An 18,641-nucleotide genomic window follows, 5' to 3' on the forward strand; every position below is an offset into this window, starting at 1 on the left:
ATATTCTGTAACCATAGCGGCAGTATGACATGCAGTTTCTATGTAGAGTATATAGAATAAAAGAGCAATTTTCACAGACTTCTGGTGAAATGTCATCTAACTAAACAAAGTTTGTATCTGGCCTATCCTAATGTAGCCACTCACGTAGTGGCTGAAGGACTGGCCTGCCATTGTGCAGAAAGCAGCCCTACTTTTGTGAGAGGCAGCTGATGCGTTGTAGTACCATGTGATAAATCAAGGTAGGAGCCTCTCTTTGGCTGAAGATGCCCAGGTGTAGAAGAGGATTGCCAATGGAAATGAGGAAGCAGTTCAGCTTACAGTTCATCACCAATGCCAGTTGTCTACAGGGGTGGGTCTGTACTGCTTTTCAACCCTTTCTCTTGGGAGGAAGGAGCAAAAGCAAGAATAAGGAAAGAAAGTAAAAAAAAACCAAAACAAACCCAAACCACAAAACTTAGAGGAGACTGGGGTGCCGTTCACACAAGAATCTAGCAACATGAGTAGTCTGGTGGAACTGGGGCCAGACTTCCCTCCATTAATTTCTTTATGTGGCCATTGGTCAAACACTCATGCTTGCCCTTCCTTCAGATATAAAACTGGACACTGAAGAATGGCAAATAGAAGAAAGTGGCAAGAATTTTACCTTTAGGATCAGATTGCTGCATAATTGATTCTTTACTGCATCCTGTCACTTTAATAACCATCTTCTGCCCCATCCACATTCTTGCCTTTAAATGATATAAATGCAAACAGAGGCAGATGTTTCCTTTGCCTGTCAATTGTAGCTTTCTTATTCCAGTTTGTGTTGGAGCCCGTTACCTAAAAATTACAATGTACAAATATTCTAGTCATTGAGATGGCTGTCAAGGTTGAATTGGCGCTGACAGTGGGTTGGTGTGTTATATGTATGAATAGGCACAGGAGTTGATGTCTCTTGGTACAGCATTGTTTCTCTGTTTGAACAGATAAGGGGAAGCTGAGAAAACTGACTTGAAGATGAGTGATTTTGCTGTATTTGATTTGTGAATGTAATCACAATTATCTGATGAGAGAGTACATATAGTTTTTTTTAAAAAACAGGCATCTGAGGTGCCTGGTTTGTTTGTTGTTTTTTTTTTAAAAAAAGGAAGAATGAAAGCAGAGGCTGGCTGGCTTCACATTTTAACGGTACTGGCATTTTATCCCTGGTGGATTCCAGTCTTGATTTAGACTTCATGCAAACTGTATTGGATGTTCTTCTCTCTCTGTGGTTTTTAGAGTCACAACAACTCCTGCACAATTTGATGAGAATGGCACTTTCTATTTGAGTTGAGTGAGTGAATTGTAACAAATGGGACATAAGGAGCACTGAGAGAGCTACACAGGTGATTCTTGCAGGACATCTCTTGCAGATTGCAGGTAGAATTAATCAGCAATAAGGTGGAAATTTCCCATTGATGCAAGTGAAGATAGTCTGAATGATTTGTTTTTCCAGTGCAGACTCTGCCTCTAAGTGCAATTTAATGAGGACACCACGAATCTCAAGTTCAAAAGTTTTAAGACAATCCGTTTAGCTGTTTGCATTGCTTTCTCCTGAGTTGTTTTCTCAATGTGTTTCCATTGACAGGACCAAGAAGAGCAAGCTTATTTTGCAGTGTTTGATGGTCATGGGGGAGTGGATGCTGCCATCTATGCCTCCATCCATCTCCATGTGAACATGGTCCATCAGGAGATGTTTCAGCATGACCCAGCAGAGGCACTGTGCCGAGCTTTCCGTGTGACCGATGAGCGCTTTGTCCAAAAGGCAGCCAGAGAGGTGATTGAGTTACCTGGGCTTGACTCTGAAAGTATTAATCTATAAATTCTGTCTTTGTTAGCAGGGGTGCTCCAAGTGCTGTGCTGAGCACAGGCCAGGGGTCAGCACAGACCTGTCCGTGCACAGGCCATAGAGCCAGTGCCCACTGGTGGACTTCTTCATGTTCCACAAAGATGTCAGCCTCCACTTTTCACAACATCCAGTTCATGTAGAAGGATGCTGCTCCTATTCTTATGTTCGCATGCTAACTAGGTTTAGTCCTCGGCGTGTTTTTTTCCCCCATCTCTACAACATACATTTTTCTTAGCTCCAGAAAGCAAGAATAAACGGATAACTGACTCCTAGGCCTCCTAAACTCATGCAAGGGCTGAGTTAAGTGCAGGGAACTCGAGATGCTTACAAATAAACCTCCCTCAAAGTGCATTAACATGCATGCGTTTCTATCAACAGATAGGAAATAGGCACAGGAAGTCAACTAAAACAGTAGCACAGCAGATCACAAGCAGAGCCCAGCTTCTGAAACGCTATTCCAATGCAAGGGAAGTCACAGGGCAAAATCGATCACTTGGGTTCAGCCAGGTTGGCTCTGAGGGGCTGTTACTGAACAGTCGTAGCAGTAAGGAGAGCACTGCCTGTTCCTCCCTGTGAACAGGCTCTGTATTGGAATATCAAGATGTTCTGTCCTCGAGTTAAGCAGGAAAATGCTTTTGGTTCTTATTGGCTTATTTAAAACTAGGGACATATTTTTTCGCTCTCTCCAGAGTCTGCGTTGTGGAACCACCGGGGTGGTGACTTTCATCCGAGGAAATATGCTGCATGTGGCTTGGCTTGGGGACTCCCAGGTTATGCTCGTGAGGAAAGGTCAAGCTGTGGAACTGATGAAACCCCACAAACCAGATCGAGAGGTGAGAATGGCCTGTTTTAAATACACCTGGGCAGCGTTTACCACTGAAGCTGAGAGGTATCAGCTTTATGTGGGATGCTGGGACACTGAGTGTTGCCTTGCCAATGTCTCTTGGAGCGGCAGCGTATGTTCCAGTTATCCTGGTTTGTTTGGAGGTTGGTATGGATTTGTGTGCAAATCCTTTGTTCTCATCTGGTGGGGCCTGCAGCCTCCTCCATGCTATGTTTGTGAAAACACCAAAAAGTTATTGAAGTGTTCAGGGTGTGAAGGCAGTACGAAGCGCTCTGTCCAAACAACTCTTGTGTTGTCTTGCTGTTTAGGATGAGAAGAAGCGCATTGAGGCACTTGGTGGCTGTGTGGTCTGGTTTGGAGCCTGGAGGGTGAACGGGAGCCTGTCAGTCTCCAGAGCTATTGGTAAGAATGGGCTTTAATTCCTTTTTCAGACTTGCTTTTCCTTTTAATTAAAACTTTAAGTTTCTAGTGATCAAAATTTGAAATACAGCTGAAGATAGAACTGTGAGTGATGACCTCTATTTTTTCCTGTACGGTTTGAGGGAATAATTTCCAAATAATTTCTTTAACTTGGGGTAAGAGTCATTGGCTCCATGCTGTGCTAATAAAAGGGCTTCCGGATGCTGTGGCTGCAAACCCACGGTCTTGTGTATCTGCGTGTTGTTTTTCCACAGGGGATGCTGAGCACAAGCCATACATCTGTGGGGATGCAGACTCTGCCTCCACTGTACTAGATGGCTCTGAAGACTACCTCATTTTAGCCTGCGATGGCTTCTATGACACAGTCAATCCCGATGAGGCAGTCAAAGTGGTGGCTGACCATCTAAAGGAGAATAATGGTGACAGCAGCATGGTAGCACATAAATTAGTGGCATCTGCTCGGGATGCCGGTTCCAGCGACAACATTACTGTCATTGTGGTATTTCTCAGGGACATGAACGCAGCAGTCAATGTTAGCGAGGAGTCGGACTGGACAGAGAACTCTTTCCAAGGTGGGCAAGAAGACAGCGGGGAAGATAAGGAAAACCATGGAGACTGCAAACGACCGTGGCCCCAGCACCAGTGCTCAGCACCTGCAGACCTAGGGTATGATGGACGAGTGGATTCCTTCACCGACAGAACTAGCTTAAGCATAGGGTCCAGCATTAATCTGTTTGATGATCAAGGCTATTTAGACCTGACAAAAACAGAAACTAGTACACCTCAGAGTGCCAAATGTCTGCCACCAATTCAAGTGTTTAGTCCTGACATACCAAAGAGTGTGAATTCGATCAACGGCTTAACAGTGAAGAATGAATCACCAGAGCGCACCACGTCATCGATCTGTGGACAGAGCGATCCCAGGGAGTACAATGCTCCTCTTAGTTTGGGTGCTGCAGGGCAGAGCATCTACAGGGCGAAGGGTTTATCCCCCATCTTCTTTGGGCTGGAAGATGAACTGTTCAAATCCTTGGGAAAACGAGCTGCGTTCTTTCACTTCCGGCTCTGTAACGGGAAGAGGCGACGAGGAGCCAGGCTCAAACCAAAGTTTTACACGCCACTCTTGGCTCATGAGCCTTCCCGTGTAGAAGGATCGAGTCTGTCCTTACCTGTCCGGGGCTGCGGTAGCACGAGGCTGTCGGTAAGACACTCCCCGTGGTGGAGGCTGGCTAGTCATAGCGCTTACAGTGAGAGCATGTTTTTGACGCGAAGACAAAGTAGTTGTATATCAGATTCATACCTTCATCAATGCTGTAAAATGTAACCATCTCCCTCGTGTTCCCCCGTCAGACTCCCAAAATAGACATTCCCCAAATAAAACTGGCATCATCAGAAAGTGAAAAAAGGTGGGCATTTCAGAACTGTACTCCAGTCCCCTGCAAAGCTCAAACCATGTGTAAATAGATCTAGGAATTAACAAATGTAGTCATTTCAATCTCAATAAAGTTTGCTGGTGGTGCCACCCTGAGCAATGCCACAGCCACCCGACCACCCGCACACACAAGTATCTAGCCACATTCACCAGTGAAAGCCAAGCAGCTGGTTCATGTGAATAGACGCGGTTAGGGAACAGCCTTTAACACCACAGAAAGCTGAACCTGCCTGAGGTACGTCTGTGGAGCAATACGTAAAGGAAGATTCTGGTTTAGAACTGCCAAATTTTTTTAGAGTGGGGGGGAAGTTTCCGTAGAAGTCAAGGTGTGGGGGGTTTTTTTGTGTTCTGCTTTCTGTTTATTTCAGGCGAGCATTAAGGTGAATTAGAAAATTACATCCACTTTTGCAGGTAAAAGACTAAAAGCCATACAGGGTTTTACCAGGTAACTTAGGAATGGACAAACTAAGCTCCTGCTACTCTGTTCTCAGACTCCGACTGAGGTACAGACTCATAATTTACCTATTTTTTTCATGTAACATAAAATGTGGAATATGAAGAAAACTTTTTTTGTAGTTTTTAAAAAAAATTATTTCCTATGGCTAGAGGTGCAGTGTAGGGAATTTCGTATCTTTCTGGTGCTTTTTAGTGGCATTTTTCTCGTTTGTCAGTTTAGGAAACCGTTCTCAATTAGTTTTAATCGAACATGATTGTGCTTAATGCTTTGAGCCAACCTCTTTCCACCGTAACTTCATCTCAGGTCTTAAAAGAAACCAATCTGTGGAGACGTTCCGTACAATACTACTGTCACTCAGCCAGTCAAACCAGAGAACTGCTTGCGAGAGATAATGAGCAATCTGATGAGCTGTTTGGTTTCGGTAATCATTTCTAGATGGCAAAGGCATAATTTAATATAAAGTTGCAGCATGAAGGATGGTAGGATGCTGTGTCTACAAGGAGCAGTATTGCTGCAATCTGGTGTTTTCCAGCATGTGTAGGAACGGATGCCGGGCTGCCGGAGCGATCCAAAGCGAACGGAAAGGCCGTGGATGCGGATGAGCAGGGGCTGTGCTTGCGGGTTAGAGAGGGTAGAATTCACTGACAAGCCGGAGCTCTGCTTCGGTTAAACCTGGGTTCAGGAAGGAAAGTGAGGAACATCAGTTGCCCTTGTTTTCATAGGCAGAGCGTTGTTTATTAAACTGGGAAACAAACAGTGCCCACCAGCTCTTCCCTCCTCTCGAGGTGATGTTAAACCCTTAGGGGAGCAGTTAATTGGGACGTAAGTAAGCAGACAATTCCCGTCAGCTCCACTAAATACACATCCTATTACTATCCTTTGTTACAATAAGACATTTGGAAGAGTATGAATAAAGTAAGTCTTCATAGGCGTTATTGTACAATTCATATCATTTTAGCAGTAACAATTTAATAACAGTATTACTATTTAGCTAGAATTTGCAAAGTATTTTAATATTAAGTAGTCAGGAGATTCTTCAACATGACGAGATGGCAAGGTTTGACTTCTGCCAATTTCCGCTTCTTCTATCTTTGATGCACTATTTTAAAAGCAATCTGATGAATAGCAAACGGCTTTGTGAGTAACCAGGAGTTGGAGTGTGGCTTTAGATTCCTTTGATCTTTTTCAGACTTTTTGTTAATCTTATGGGATCATTGGCTCTTATCTGTCATCTTATTAAGCCTTAGCTGTTGTCAATGTTCTCTTTAGCTGCAGCGTATGTTCCAAGTCAGATTTACTGAGGAAATTTGAGAAACCATGAAATGGTAAAATATGCAACTCTGGGGCATCTCTGCAGTGCCTTTGTTTTAAATTATTCACAGTAATCATGACGCATCGGAAAGTCCATCTCGTAGCTGACTGGCGTGCTTCGGAGAGAAAGGTGGTGTAAGTGCAATTCTTTGTGTGAGTAAATTAGAATGAAAACCCGTTATGGATGCTAAAACTTCTTCCCAGCCTGCAGGAGCAGTTGAAGAGCGCTGGACTGCGTGTGTGCTGTTTTGGGAAGGATCTAGCTTTTTAGGTGTGGATTCATAAATGATAATTCTGCGACTCATACCATTTATCTTGCTAGGAGAAAAAAAAAAAAATCTACCATCGTAGTTCTAGTGTGGTCAGGTAAAACCATTGTATCGATAGCAAGTGTTTGTTTCTTCACTAAATGCATATTTATAGAGTAGATAGGAACCATTTGTAAGGTAAGTCCTTTAAAGTTCTATAATATTAAAAGTAGTGGTTATTGGTCTGATATATGCTGCTCTTGATCCTACACACTAGACAAAAAAGCAGTGCTTTGTGAAATGCAGTGTTTTCTCTTAACGCCACTGGTGATAGGAAGTAGTTCTCTTCAGTTCAAAATCCTGTGCCCTTACTTGCTGCTTGCTAACGTAAGCAATAATCCCTCTCTAATGGTATCTAAGTGTTCTGTATCTCGTACTTTGATTGTCTATCTGGTGACAATGTAAAAATATTAGGCTAATATAAAAGTATCTAACTGTATTTATTAACTGTTGATACTGAGATTCAGTCTGTGACCTGTGTTTTGTATTTTTATTGTGTATCTTAGTGGTGGTGAAATTTGTATAACGAATCTTTCCAATAAAGAGCTGAAGTATCCCTTTTCCGCGTTAACACAACCCGCATCAGTTTCAGTTTACGTGTTAACCGTGTTTGCAGAACTAGGAGGTAGGTAGTGAAAACTTTTTTTTTTCCTGAAATTGTGTTGGTTTTGAGAAATGGGCTCCAGGCTGTTTGTCTGAAGCTGCTCAAAACTTGCTCGTAAGCTCTTCACTGTGAGTACTAGCGGGATGCACTCGATCCCCACTCTGGTAGTTGCCTGTGTCCACTTTTTAAACGTGCAACTCTGAGGAACGTCCGCGTTGCAGAGAGCAGTATAGCACCAGACCAGGGAGCTGTTAACCCATTTCGATTTGCACTAAAGGTGGGTGGAAACGCATGTATATACCTTTTCTTTACCTAGAAGTGCCATCAATTGTCCTTGCAAGCTAAAACCATTCAGTATTTGATTTAGATTGCATTGTAACACGGAAGGACAATGTCAAAGCAGACTTTAACTTACGCCACATTTATAGTGGTACATCGTCATAGAAACTCCGCTCTCTTTTTGGAACACTGTGTGTCAGTGAGAAACGCGTTGTCCTATGGGCAGATCAGATGAGGCAGAATGAGTTCTGTGCTTACAGACATGGCTGCTGTAGTCCGGGTCCACTATCTCCTCACTAAATCCTCCCGACCCTGGCAATGTTCTGCGGGAAAAAAAAATGAGAAAGATTGGTCTAAATTAGGGGCTGTTTTAGCACAATTTATTCACTCGGCACTAGTCACGTAAACAAAGCCATCGAAGGGGATACTGCAGCTTTGTTCATGCCTGTAATTCAGGGCAATCTTTCTTTAATTCATACCCTCTTTGCAACAGGAACAAAAGTTTCTACCCTTGTATCATGTGCAATAAGTAACAATGAAGCATTAACACAAGCTCTGACCTGAATATTCGTATCCTTTGCCAGTCCTCGCTAGTCAGGCGATCGCACTATACTTGCCAGCATTGACGCTAAAGCAAAAATAAACCCCACCTATTAGGGTCTAGTACAACAGTTGTATGTCGCAATTGCATTTTGTTGGGTTTTTTTCTCTCCTTCACTCCAGAAGACACCTTGGAACAAGAACAGGGGGAGCTGGCCAAGATCACCCCCGGTACTTCTCCTCCTGCACGAGTACTTGTGTAGATAGCCAGGCGCGTTGTCAGTTGCTACACTGGGTGCTCCGTTGACCTTTCTGTCCTACCTTGTTCATGACACTAACATGTTCGTTATGAAGTGAATAAATTAAAGCTAACCCTTTAACAGTGTTGGGACTTGCCATTTGCAATCTTGTTCCACAGTTCACATACGAGTTTAGTTATAACCATGTACTAGTCATCCATATTTTATTTATGAAAGCTGTTTATACAGAAAAAAAACTGTTGAAGTTTTACCAATATCTTAATAAAACAGTAATTTAAACCACACTTTAGCTAGTCTGTTTATTTACGAGCTAACAAAGATAGCAACCAACATCTGAATTCAGCGTCTTTACTGTGGTGAAAGCAGATTTCCTTCACGTGATGTGTAACAGAACTGGCCTGTGCAGTACCCGCGTGGTGACCCAGGGCCCCTCGCCGCCCCGCTCTGGTCTGTTTTACAGCCAGAAAGGGAAGGGGCTGTCACAGCACAGTGTAAGTTAAGTAGGTAAGTCTTCCTTAAGTTAAGTTAAGTAAGTAATCTTCCAAGCCTGTTCCCCTCCCTCTTGTTTATATACAGCTGGTATTAAACAAGTTCTTCATAAGGCGAGCAAAGCATGACGGTACTGGCTCCTTCCGTGTCCCTGCAAGAGTTGGACGCCAACTCCAGAACAGATCACGTGGCTAATCAAAATAATTTCCTTCAGCTTGCGCCTCTTAATAAGAGTACAGCATCTGTGAGCGCTGAAGAGGCAGAGCCCTGTGATTACTGCTAATTGAGCTGTGTATAATAATCGACATGCAGTCCTGTACACCAGTAAACACTCACAACGCACTACCAGAGCGTGGGGCTTGTCACAGGCCACCTTCAGTGCCCAGCAGCCAGAACCAGCTGTGCACAAGGCAGCTCAGAGCTGCACCTCCTTCCTTTGGCTGAGAAATACAGAAACTTACTGTGCAAAGAACCAAGTTATGGGTAAAAACTGTGCAGCCTCCTCCATTCCAATCTGAATATATGAGAGTGAAGCATTTGGTCTGGCTTCTAGGAACAGAGCTTTAAAAAACCCAGGTGGATTTAAGTGCTTTTCATTGACTAATTCAGGAGGAAGTTCTATAAGCAGTCAGGCAGTGCAGCAACTCAGTACTAAAGAGCAAGTGCAGCTTGGCAGCAGCGTACTACTGACCCTACCAGCCATCCTCTCCCATTTTACTTATTTACACACAAATGTCTAAAACATCACACCAGGTTTCAACATTCATTTTATTAACAAAGTGCAAACAGTTTGAAACAATGACTTGTACAGCACTTACACTCTGCAACATTCACACAGGAGTGAACATCAGTACAGTCAGCTGAGACGAGGACAACTATCGGTTACAGTTATTCATGCTTCGTCACTAACCCGTTACTCAGCTTTCACCATAGCTTCACAAGTAGTTTAGCAGCTCAAAACGCAACGCGCGGTGGCAAAGAGTTTGGCAATGTGTTCAGTTGGTCCACACCACAGGCTGAGGAAAACAACTTCCGTGCCAGCTGTTTTACCCCGACTCTCGATCCGTCGCATCTGCAGGATTCAGCAGTCTTACACAATCAGTTCACACCGTTTAAAATGAGGACACGGACACATTCGCTGTTGTTCCAATGACACAGTAGGACACACATCCTGAAACAGGGCTCCAGCCCCTTCTGGGCATCTTTTCAGAGCATCCGAAGCTGGCAGAGCCAGCAGGAACGCAACCTTCAGTGTAAGGCCTTCAAGGGTCATTTTGCCCCAGTGACAGGTTTAAGACGACTGTAGAAGAACCACGCAAGGGTATCTGACAGGATGGAGTGTGCACACAGCCATAAACGACAGCCTTGGACTAAGCTCCAGTGAATAAACGCACCTCTTCCCAGGAACGCAAGCCGGCAGGTCTTCGGGCCCCAAGCCCGTTCTCTATCTGCTCCAGAGAAAGTCAGCTTTCATTGAAAACACTCACACTGGGACAGTTTTAAGGCTTCAAGCAAATACAACCTTAAGAGTCAAAATTTTATGCCAGGTACTTAAAGCCAATCAGTTTTCCATTGACGATTACATCAGCATGCAAAACTCGGCCAGTCCTCCCTCAGCACCGTGTGCTTGCTTAGGCTGCCTTAAAAACGTAGGTAGCTGCCCAGCCCTGGGGAGGCAGGGCAGCCACAGAGAGGCAGAGCAGAGCAGGGGCTCCCCTGCCTGCTGGTGGTCTCCTGGTGGCAGACTGCAGCACGCAGACCCTACAAACGCCCGCCTGTCTACTCACGGCGAGATGAACGTTGCCTCCAATCTCTGCAGCTCGAGGAGCTGTACGGAAAGGAGCATCCCCCGGGCTACAGCCACCTCACAGGCTAGCTAAGGCAAGCGGTTACAATTACCTGGTGCCATCTTCTCCAGTAACAAAGCTGAGATCGTCAGGACCAGCTTGATCGCCCTCTGGGAACATTGAGCACCGCTCTGAGGCTGAAAACAAAACAAACAAAAACCCAGTAACCTTTGCTAGGTGAGCAATCGGAACACAGCAAGTTAACATTCCATCACCTGCAAGGCCCCCTGTGTTGTACTTCATCCCTAACATACCGGTACATGATGTGCTTGACGCAGAGCTAAGACTGCCACGGGGTTTTAAATACAAGCTGTCTTTAAGTCAAGCACAGATGTGAGCGATGTTTTCATTCTTCTGATGAGTTGTGAGGTTTTAGTGCCCGCTGCAGACACGCAGCAAAGCAGCAAACTCCAATTACGGAACTGAGTTGTTAGGCCATGCTGCTAATGTGGTGCGGGACACTTATTCAGGCCAAAAGCCAACCTCACCTAGTGTCAGCTGTCACCTTACAGCTTTTAATTTGATCAGAAGGTTAAAGCTTTTCAAAGAAATAGGAGAGGAGCTTTTGAAACTACACTGGAGTGCTCAAAGCACATTCCTGCCAATTAAGATGCTAATCCATGACTGAGGCAGTGGTTACCTCCCCGAAATTAGCCTACTTACAGTGCAGGTGCTGGGACACAGGGAGTTCCAGTTCCGAAGAACTGGAGCTATGGGTTTTCCAACAATTCCCTGGGAGACTCACCTAAACTGACTTCTCAAGGCTAGAAAGAGTTCCCCTTCTCCTGTTTTGATCTGTTTTTAATAAGGATCCCAAGGGAGGAGTTCCAAATCTTATTGGCGCTTGCTTGAGCTTTAATACCTCTGCAGCACCATCAGTGATGGCTGCCTTTGCAGCACTCTATATTACAGCTCTCAGGCAGACGCGCGGGAGTGTTTGGGAAGGCGGGCTCCCACCGCCAATTCTACCTTCGCTTGAGGACTGGGCAGAGAAGGCATGGTTAAACCCCTCCGAGGCAGAAGTGGCATCCTCCTGCTCTTCGTTTTCTGTGTCACATTCAATGTCACTGTCACTGCTCATTCCTGGTAGGAGATGAAGGACATGCTTCTGACACACCCCAGCTGCAAAAACAACCCAAAAAACCAAAAACCACAAGGCAAAAATGATGGCGGTAAGATCTATGTAGCTGGAGCATTCAGCTTTTTCACACCCAAGAGTCACCAATATCAAATACCAAGAGCCGGCAGGAGAACAAGAGAGAAGGAGCCCGTTCAGAGCTAAATGTATTTACCAAAGCACTAAGGAATTTGACAGAACAGTGGGTACCAGCTTTGAAAACAGCCTCATTTTGCTGTGCAGCTCAGCTCAAGAGCAGCAGTTCCAACCTGTCACCAGCCGAGCGCAGACTCAGGTGTCCACAGGTCCTTCCTGTTTGAGCTGCGCTCCCCTGCCAGCTGCTCAGCCTACCTCTACAATTAGGGCGGAACGTAACGGCTGCTTTTTTAAGAGTTAAGAGGCAGTATGACCCGTGGAGCAGATCTACCTACCAGACCCTTCAAGCAGCAACACTCTACTCAAGTCTCACACACAAACCCCATGCTTTTCCTACAAAAAAGAACCACAGCTGTTGATAATCAAGGTGGCTTCTTTTGTTTTGCCAGACCTTGAGCGTGCATGGACAGCAGTCAAAACTCTCCCTTTTGTACAGTTTTGTAGGTGACAAGAGGGGTTTGCTCTGTTCTTTTACTTCTTAAGAGCTGATACTCATTGCTAAGTAAAAGCACATAGTGAAGTGAGGTGCCAACTCTACTGTAGTTTTTCCTCCGAAAGGAAAAAAATTGTAATATTTGTTTCCTGGGGTTTTTAACAATGAAGTATTTCAGGTTTTAAAACATTTTCCTATTAGGCTCTCTGCTATAATAGGAGAACTGCAGGAGCGCATCACGATCACGCTGCAGTGACTAAGAGCAGAAATTCAGTTTTGTCACTGAGAGACCTTCTGTAAATGCCAACTCCTACGCAATATTGCACACTGCAGATAGAGATGGATGCTGGCACCTTAATATAGGCTTTGCGCTACAATTCAGTCATTGAAATTCAAATTAGTGCAGGGGTGGAAGGCAGGAGAGTTTTAGCAAGATAAGAAAAAAAACCCTCTTCTACGTGGACTTTCAGAAAAAAAAAAAAAGGCAATAATATTTTTTTCCAGTGTGGAAAGGATGCAGGAAGGGAGGGGGAAAAGTTTCCTCCAAGTCTCTAAGGAAACTGGCTTACGTACCACAACACCCGACACGAATGAACGTTGGAGAGATTCTAGTGCGGACGTGGAGGTAGTTACCAATGTGGTTTGTCCCTGACGGCAGAGACTTAAAAGCCAAGGTCACTGGCTACTATTTTAATTAGATAAGAAATTATTTTCAAGGCCATGCAACTGAACACCAAAGCAAAGACCTAGAGACATAGCAAGAGGTACAAAAAGCAACCAGCGGTCCAGAGAAATAGATAGCACCATCTAAGATTATCTGCTGGGTCTCCACATTCCTGCTGCACCGTAACATCACTATTTCTCCGCAGACAGCAGCGACACAGAGATGTTCTCTCCTCATTCAGATTTATGCTACAGCTGCCAAATGTTCCAGCAAAGTTCAACAGCCATGAAAACAGGTTTGGAGTTTTGTTGTATGGGTTTCTTCCCCTCTTTCTGCTTCCCCTTCGAGCTATTTCCATTACAGAAATGGATCATCATAGACTGGAGTGTTGTCACACCACGTTTGCCCTCTACAACATCCGATTTACCTTCTTCTGGCCCCGCAGAAGCACCTTCAGAAAGCATACCCTGCAGTTCACCAGTTTCAGAGTTGTTTTCCAGACCACCCGACTGTGCTCCTTCTGTACGACATCCTTTAGAATTTGATCTTAAGAAAGAAATCAAGAGAAATACAAAAACACACGTTAGAATTCAGCTTTAATCCAGCTATGGAAACAAATCCTTAGTGCCACATCTAGTTTTGCTCACTGCTTAAAGTTCTTGCATATCTACTTAAACTCCCAGCTTTGACTGATTCAGAAATATTTAAAATCTTAAAAAATAAACCTGGAAAAGTTTAGGATGAGTATTTTCCAAAAATGGTGACTCTTGCTATTTAGAAAAAAATAACCTGAGTACTCTATTGCACTGAGCTTAGTTAGCCAACAGGGAATTATTATGAAATTGCTGAAAAGCAGAGTCACAGTGAAAAATGTCTTAAATAAGGAAATCAAAGGTGCTAACTTTCAGTTAAAGGATATTTTGCAAGGAATAGTGGGAAAACAGACTGGGCCTGCCTTTCAAATCAAAGTGTCAGATACATCCACAGCTGATAAAAAAAAAAGAAAAAGCAGAAGAAAAGATGACTTGTAACCTAGTTAGAAAACCAAAAACTGATATCCAGAGGGAACAGCCACAACCAAGTCAACTTCAAAGTAATTTCTCTTCCTTGCTTCAAGCACCTGGTTTTAGTAGATTGGTATTTTTTCTTTCTAGATCAAGGGAAGGTGGGGGAGGAGATAACAAGAGGGAAAAAAGAATAAAGCCCTTACCCTAGAGCACCAACTTTTCTGGTCTTCTCTACAGCAGCTAAGCCATTTAAGCCAGAAACTCCCACATCGGAGTCTGAACCTTCGCAAGGTCTTTCCTCTGGCTTAGGCAGTGCCTCAGCAGCATTGCTGCTAGCCAGGGGCCTGGGAGAGCGATGCCGACTGCTCAACTTTGAACTCCCTATGCCACCTGAGAAAAGGAGAGAGAAACTCAAAGCACATCCAGCCTTATTTCAAAAGACTAAACGTCCAGTTGTTTTACATCACCAGTTTGGGTCCAAACACGCGCATGCACAAGCACACCTTCCCCACCCTCACGCTTAAACTCTTACATTTTCAAGTCAATGTATGGGCAACATACCAGTTGATATCCACCCTCTAAACACACACAGCTTCCGTTTCTGATAGGAGACTCAGGGAAGTACAGATTAATCCTTCCCCACCTTGCGTAGTTAAAACTTCATTTCTACTTATCTTCTACTAACATGGACACCCTCTTCACTGTCGTTGTTGCCAGCTATAGATGCAACGTCGCTTGGCTGCAGTAAGGCAGCCTTTCTAGTCTTGGACAAGGGTGAAACTGGGCACAAAGGTTACACTTAACACTGTGTAATGGCTTTATGGTATTTTCCAGTTTCTCACCCAAACCTTCTGTATCTATTTAGCATTATAAGAAAACGATTGCAATACTCCATTCCTTCTCTGAACAATTGAGACGGGCAAAATACCAATTCCTGTGTTAGGTATTTCGTTTCATTAGCACTTAAGGAAGAGCATCCTAAAACTCAGGAGCAGCGATATCATACAATTCTTTCATCACATGTATCCGAGTTTTCTTGAATTCCCTTTAAGTCAAATCACAAAGTAAGCCTGGGTCAGTACTTTTTGATGTATGATTTTCACTATAAAGTTAGCTCCTGAAACATCTTCAGAGAGACCAGAAGTAACACGTAACACATACATGTATGTTCCAGTAAGTCAACTGTGCGGCACTGTTTCACAGCAGATCGGCTATCAAAGGTCTGCCCGGGTACAATAACCTTAACTAGATTTGAGACAAGATCCAGTCAAGTTTCAGGGAAACTTCATCTGCCAAGTAAAAGACTTCCTGAAAAGCTTTTGTACAACAGATGCTAAGATGCATCACATCACACAAGTAAAGATGATCTTGTTTACCTTCAGAAGACTGACCGTCTCCCTTTAAACGAAGATTACTATCCCCACAGTCCATAGCTCTTCGTAAAGACAGACTACCTGCTGCTCCAGAGCGAATAGGTTTGGATGAATTACTTTTCTTACTTGCAGCTGCAAAAACATTAAGAAGTGACAAGTGTTCAATCAAACTGCTGCAGTATTCTGCCTTTATGCTTGTTTTAAGTGAAGTTAAGCTCCATATTAGTCTCACTGCTCATTAACTCCCAATCCTGCACAAAACTCCTTCCACACCCTTCCTGTCAAAGATGTGGGCTAGTGGGAAGCTTAACTAAATATGGATGTGGCCAAGACTACACATTGTGTTCCCTTGCCTTACACTAAGACATCCTTCAGGAAGCCATCATCCAGATTGCTTCAGCCATCATGGAAGTATAAAGGATAAGCATAGCCAAAACCATCCCTTCAGCTCTTAAATTCAAAGTCCAGTGTAACAAAGGACCTCGAAAGCAAGAGTGAAAGGCAAGTTATGGGACTCACACCGTTCACCACTTCCCAAACCAACCATTCCCTGAGCATGTGTCAGAGTGCATCCCGCTACAGAAACTCCTCTAGGTAGAGGAATGGAGGAGTGGTAACGGGAAGAGCAAAACACAAAGTTCTGCTGTCACCACACCCCGTATAGGTGGGGGATCTAGCTTCAATGCAAGTCAGAAGATTGCTCCTGTTTTACAGAGCACTGTATGCCTGTTCCTCTCGTTCTGGTGCAGAATGAAACGACTGTCCAGTACCTTAGCAACCTTTGAGGGACGAGGCATTTGCTAAGGAAAAAGGTGGTATTAAAAACCACACAACACACAAAAGCTAGCACTTCCAATGAAGTGGCTTGATCCTTCTGTGGCTTATTGATGGCACAACTCAGGGCTCCAAACTTTAAGACACAACTCTTTCTCTTAATGTGCACCATCAGAGAATTCTCTGCTCTGTGGAAGTGACGAAATACAAAACAGACCTTTGCTGGAGTTGCAAAAGCCCTGTTTTGCAGGTCAGTATTGAAAGAGATGGAGAGGAACAGAACTATTCTACCAGTTCTTTAGTCCACTCATGTTTAGAATATATTTCTTACTCCTCTTGGCTCCAAAATGCAAGCAATAACTTGAATCAAAACCCAGAAGGCTGGAAAATCATCTCTCCCAGGCAACAGGGAAGTGAAAGAGGATTAACAAGTGCTTTTATTCAGGATCATAAGCAACAAAGCATTTGCACAGCCTTCGTGCTGGTATCCAAAAGATTCCACACTGGCTTACTATCACTGCCAGTAGGACTCAGTGACAGTCCCTGAACAGACTGATACACAGGCACCTCTTTGAAAGAAGTCACTTTTCAAAAGGCAAAGTCTCTCCAGAGAGAACCTTGGCTTACTTGAATTTTAGCAAGATTTCAAGTTACTAAAGTATAGCAAGTCTGGAATTTTTTAGTTTTTTTCACTGACAAGCATCATGAAGCATCCACAAGTTCACAGACGGGCCAGATGCAGAACAGCAGTAAACAAGAAACGACCTTCAGCTAGAATCAATTCGATACTGGGTTAAACTTCAGAACATTCTCACTGCATTAGGTGTGCTACTGCTTGTGGTGCAAAAGTTTTGGTGCTTTTACCAAGAAGGGCTGAAACCAGTTTCAGTAACATTTACTTACTCAAAGGCAGCACAGGTTTTATGTGTCTGGATTCTTACAGCTGAACTTGAGCATGAGTAACTAGAAAAGGTCTACTTCCAGCTGCCTGGATATATAAGCCACCTATACAAGTGACATCTGTAAGAGTGACATTTAAATCCCCCCTTTTCTATGCACTTACAATTCCTTATGTAACAACTGGTAACTGAAGACTTTGTCAGTAGTTCCATTCCTATTTCTTGCAGCTTGCTGCAGCTTTCTGTTCCACAGGCAGCTAAAGCGCCTTGCTCAATGGAGAAGAAGCTGGGCTGTCCATCACAGGAGCCAGCATTGCTGCTTCTCACTTCGGATAGTTGGTTTTTTACATCAGACATTTTGCTTCGAACTTCAGCCATCTGAGTTTTAAGTCTTTTCAGCATCTTCAAGTCAGGTGGCACACGCCACATTGCCTGGTGTCTCCGCTGATCTCGATCTTTTAGAGAATAGGATGATGCTTTACCAAAGGAAAAGTTACAGAACACAACAGGTAAGTAAAACTGTTCCCAAATAAAAACAGACATCTACTTTTAACAGAATATAAGAATTCTACCTTTTGCCCTGCTATAAAAACAAGGGATAGAGACACATTCTTCTGCACTAGTATGGCACCATAATATTTAGGTTGCAAGCACTGCACAGCTACCGGGACAGCAGACTGTCCTTCCCTGCCTGCCATGGAAGAAGGCCCCAAAACTTGCTCGTTGGAAGAACCAAGGCTCCCAATGCTACTACATGAATTCTGATGACAACTGAGCTACTGCTCTATATTGCCAGACAAGCTTAAGTTCACAAGCCTGGTTGCCAGTTTATGTCAAATTTGTTACATGTTTTTGTAAGATTTGTTGAGTGTGTGTATAAGATTCTCATACCACCAACATATCATCTTAACGTATAGAACTCAAAGAAATCTGAAACTAGGAAAGGAATTCCCTTAAGTACCTAACACCAGAAGACCAGGTCGAGGAGCTAATACCTGAGTAAGCCTACATGCTGCTCAGCCAGAATTAGATCAACTTTGATCTAATTGAAGATCTACTTGAAGCATTATAAATTCTGTGTTTCACTGCAAATTCAGCTGTTCAAAACTGTAAAGCCAAGCAGCTCTTTAGAAACCTTCACCTTAGGAGGTGAAGCCTGGCAAACTCCAAATGTAACAGCAGCTTTCTCTTAGCTGACTGACCTGAATAAGCTCTGGGAACAGTCAAGCCTTAAGGGAACCTCAGCAAAACAGGTAATTTCAGCTGCGTCGCCAGTAGCTAAAAAATGACCAGGAAGCCATTCAACACAACAGGAGAGCTTAATCTTGCTCGAGTAGTACAGCACAAAGTGCCATGCCCTCTCTTTAAGGTCCTTTTGTCTAGGCCTTTTTCCAGGCCTAGAGCCGAGACAGAGCTGAGACTTACAGTCCATGTGCTGCCTCCCCTTTTCATACTTAGGGAAGCAACTTCCATTTTCGGAAATATGGATTACATTCAGCTGAAAATTAATCTGACTGTTTATGTGACCACATTTAAAAAGCTAATCACAAAGGAACAAAC

At 43.8% G+C, this 18,641-nt stretch overlaps 2 protein-coding genes across 6 annotated transcripts in view; one reads left to right on the top strand and one right to left on the bottom strand.

Moving 5' to 3' along the window:
- Positions 1–8,535, top strand: part of PPM1E (protein phosphatase, Mg2+/Mn2+ dependent 1E) — a 78,114-nt gene extending 69,579 nt beyond the window's left edge. Inside the window, exons 4-8 of one of the 2 annotated variants that reach the window (XM_072882495.1) lie at positions 1,607–1,795; positions 2,557–2,700; positions 3,020–3,113; positions 3,386–4,332; positions 6,403–8,535. In XM_072882495.1, coding sequence (XP_072738596.1) covers positions 1,607–1,795; positions 2,557–2,700; positions 3,020–3,113; positions 3,386–4,332; positions 6,403–6,405 — 1,377 coding nt within the window. In that variant the 3' untranslated portion in view covers positions 6,406–8,535. Of the gene's footprint in view, positions 1–1,606; positions 1,796–2,556; positions 2,701–3,019; positions 3,114–3,385; positions 4,858–6,402 lie in introns of those variants that run through there. The other variant, XM_072882496.1, reaches the window with a different exon arrangement.
- Positions 8,536–9,566: 1,031 nt separating this feature from the next.
- The window catches only part of TRIM37 (tripartite motif containing 37), a 31,356-nt gene continuing 22,281 nt past the window's right edge, over positions 9,567–18,641 (bottom strand). For 2 of the 4 annotated variants that reach the window (XM_072882083.1, XM_072882086.1), the window contains 7 exons: positions 17,246–17,557; positions 15,412–15,540; positions 14,239–14,425; positions 13,456–13,574; positions 11,628–11,780; positions 10,711–10,795; positions 9,567–10,262 (listed from right to left, as the gene is read on the bottom strand). In XM_072882083.1, coding sequence (XP_072738184.1) covers positions 10,256–10,262; positions 10,711–10,795; positions 11,628–11,780; positions 13,456–13,574; positions 14,239–14,425; positions 15,412–15,540; positions 17,246–17,557 — 992 coding nt within the window. In that variant the 3' untranslated portion in view covers positions 9,567–10,255. The remainder of the gene's footprint in view (positions 10,263–10,710; positions 10,796–11,627; positions 11,781–13,455; positions 13,575–14,238; positions 14,426–15,411; positions 15,541–17,245; positions 17,558–18,641) is intronic. The other 2 variants (XM_072882085.1, XM_072882084.1) reach the window with 2 other exon arrangements.

Source organism: Ciconia boyciana, chromosome 17 (assembly GCF_034638445.1).
Source record: "Ciconia boyciana chromosome 17, ASM3463844v1, whole genome shotgun sequence".
In the NCBI taxonomy this organism is placed as follows: Eukaryota; Metazoa; Chordata; class Aves; order Ciconiiformes; family Ciconiidae; genus Ciconia; species Ciconia boyciana.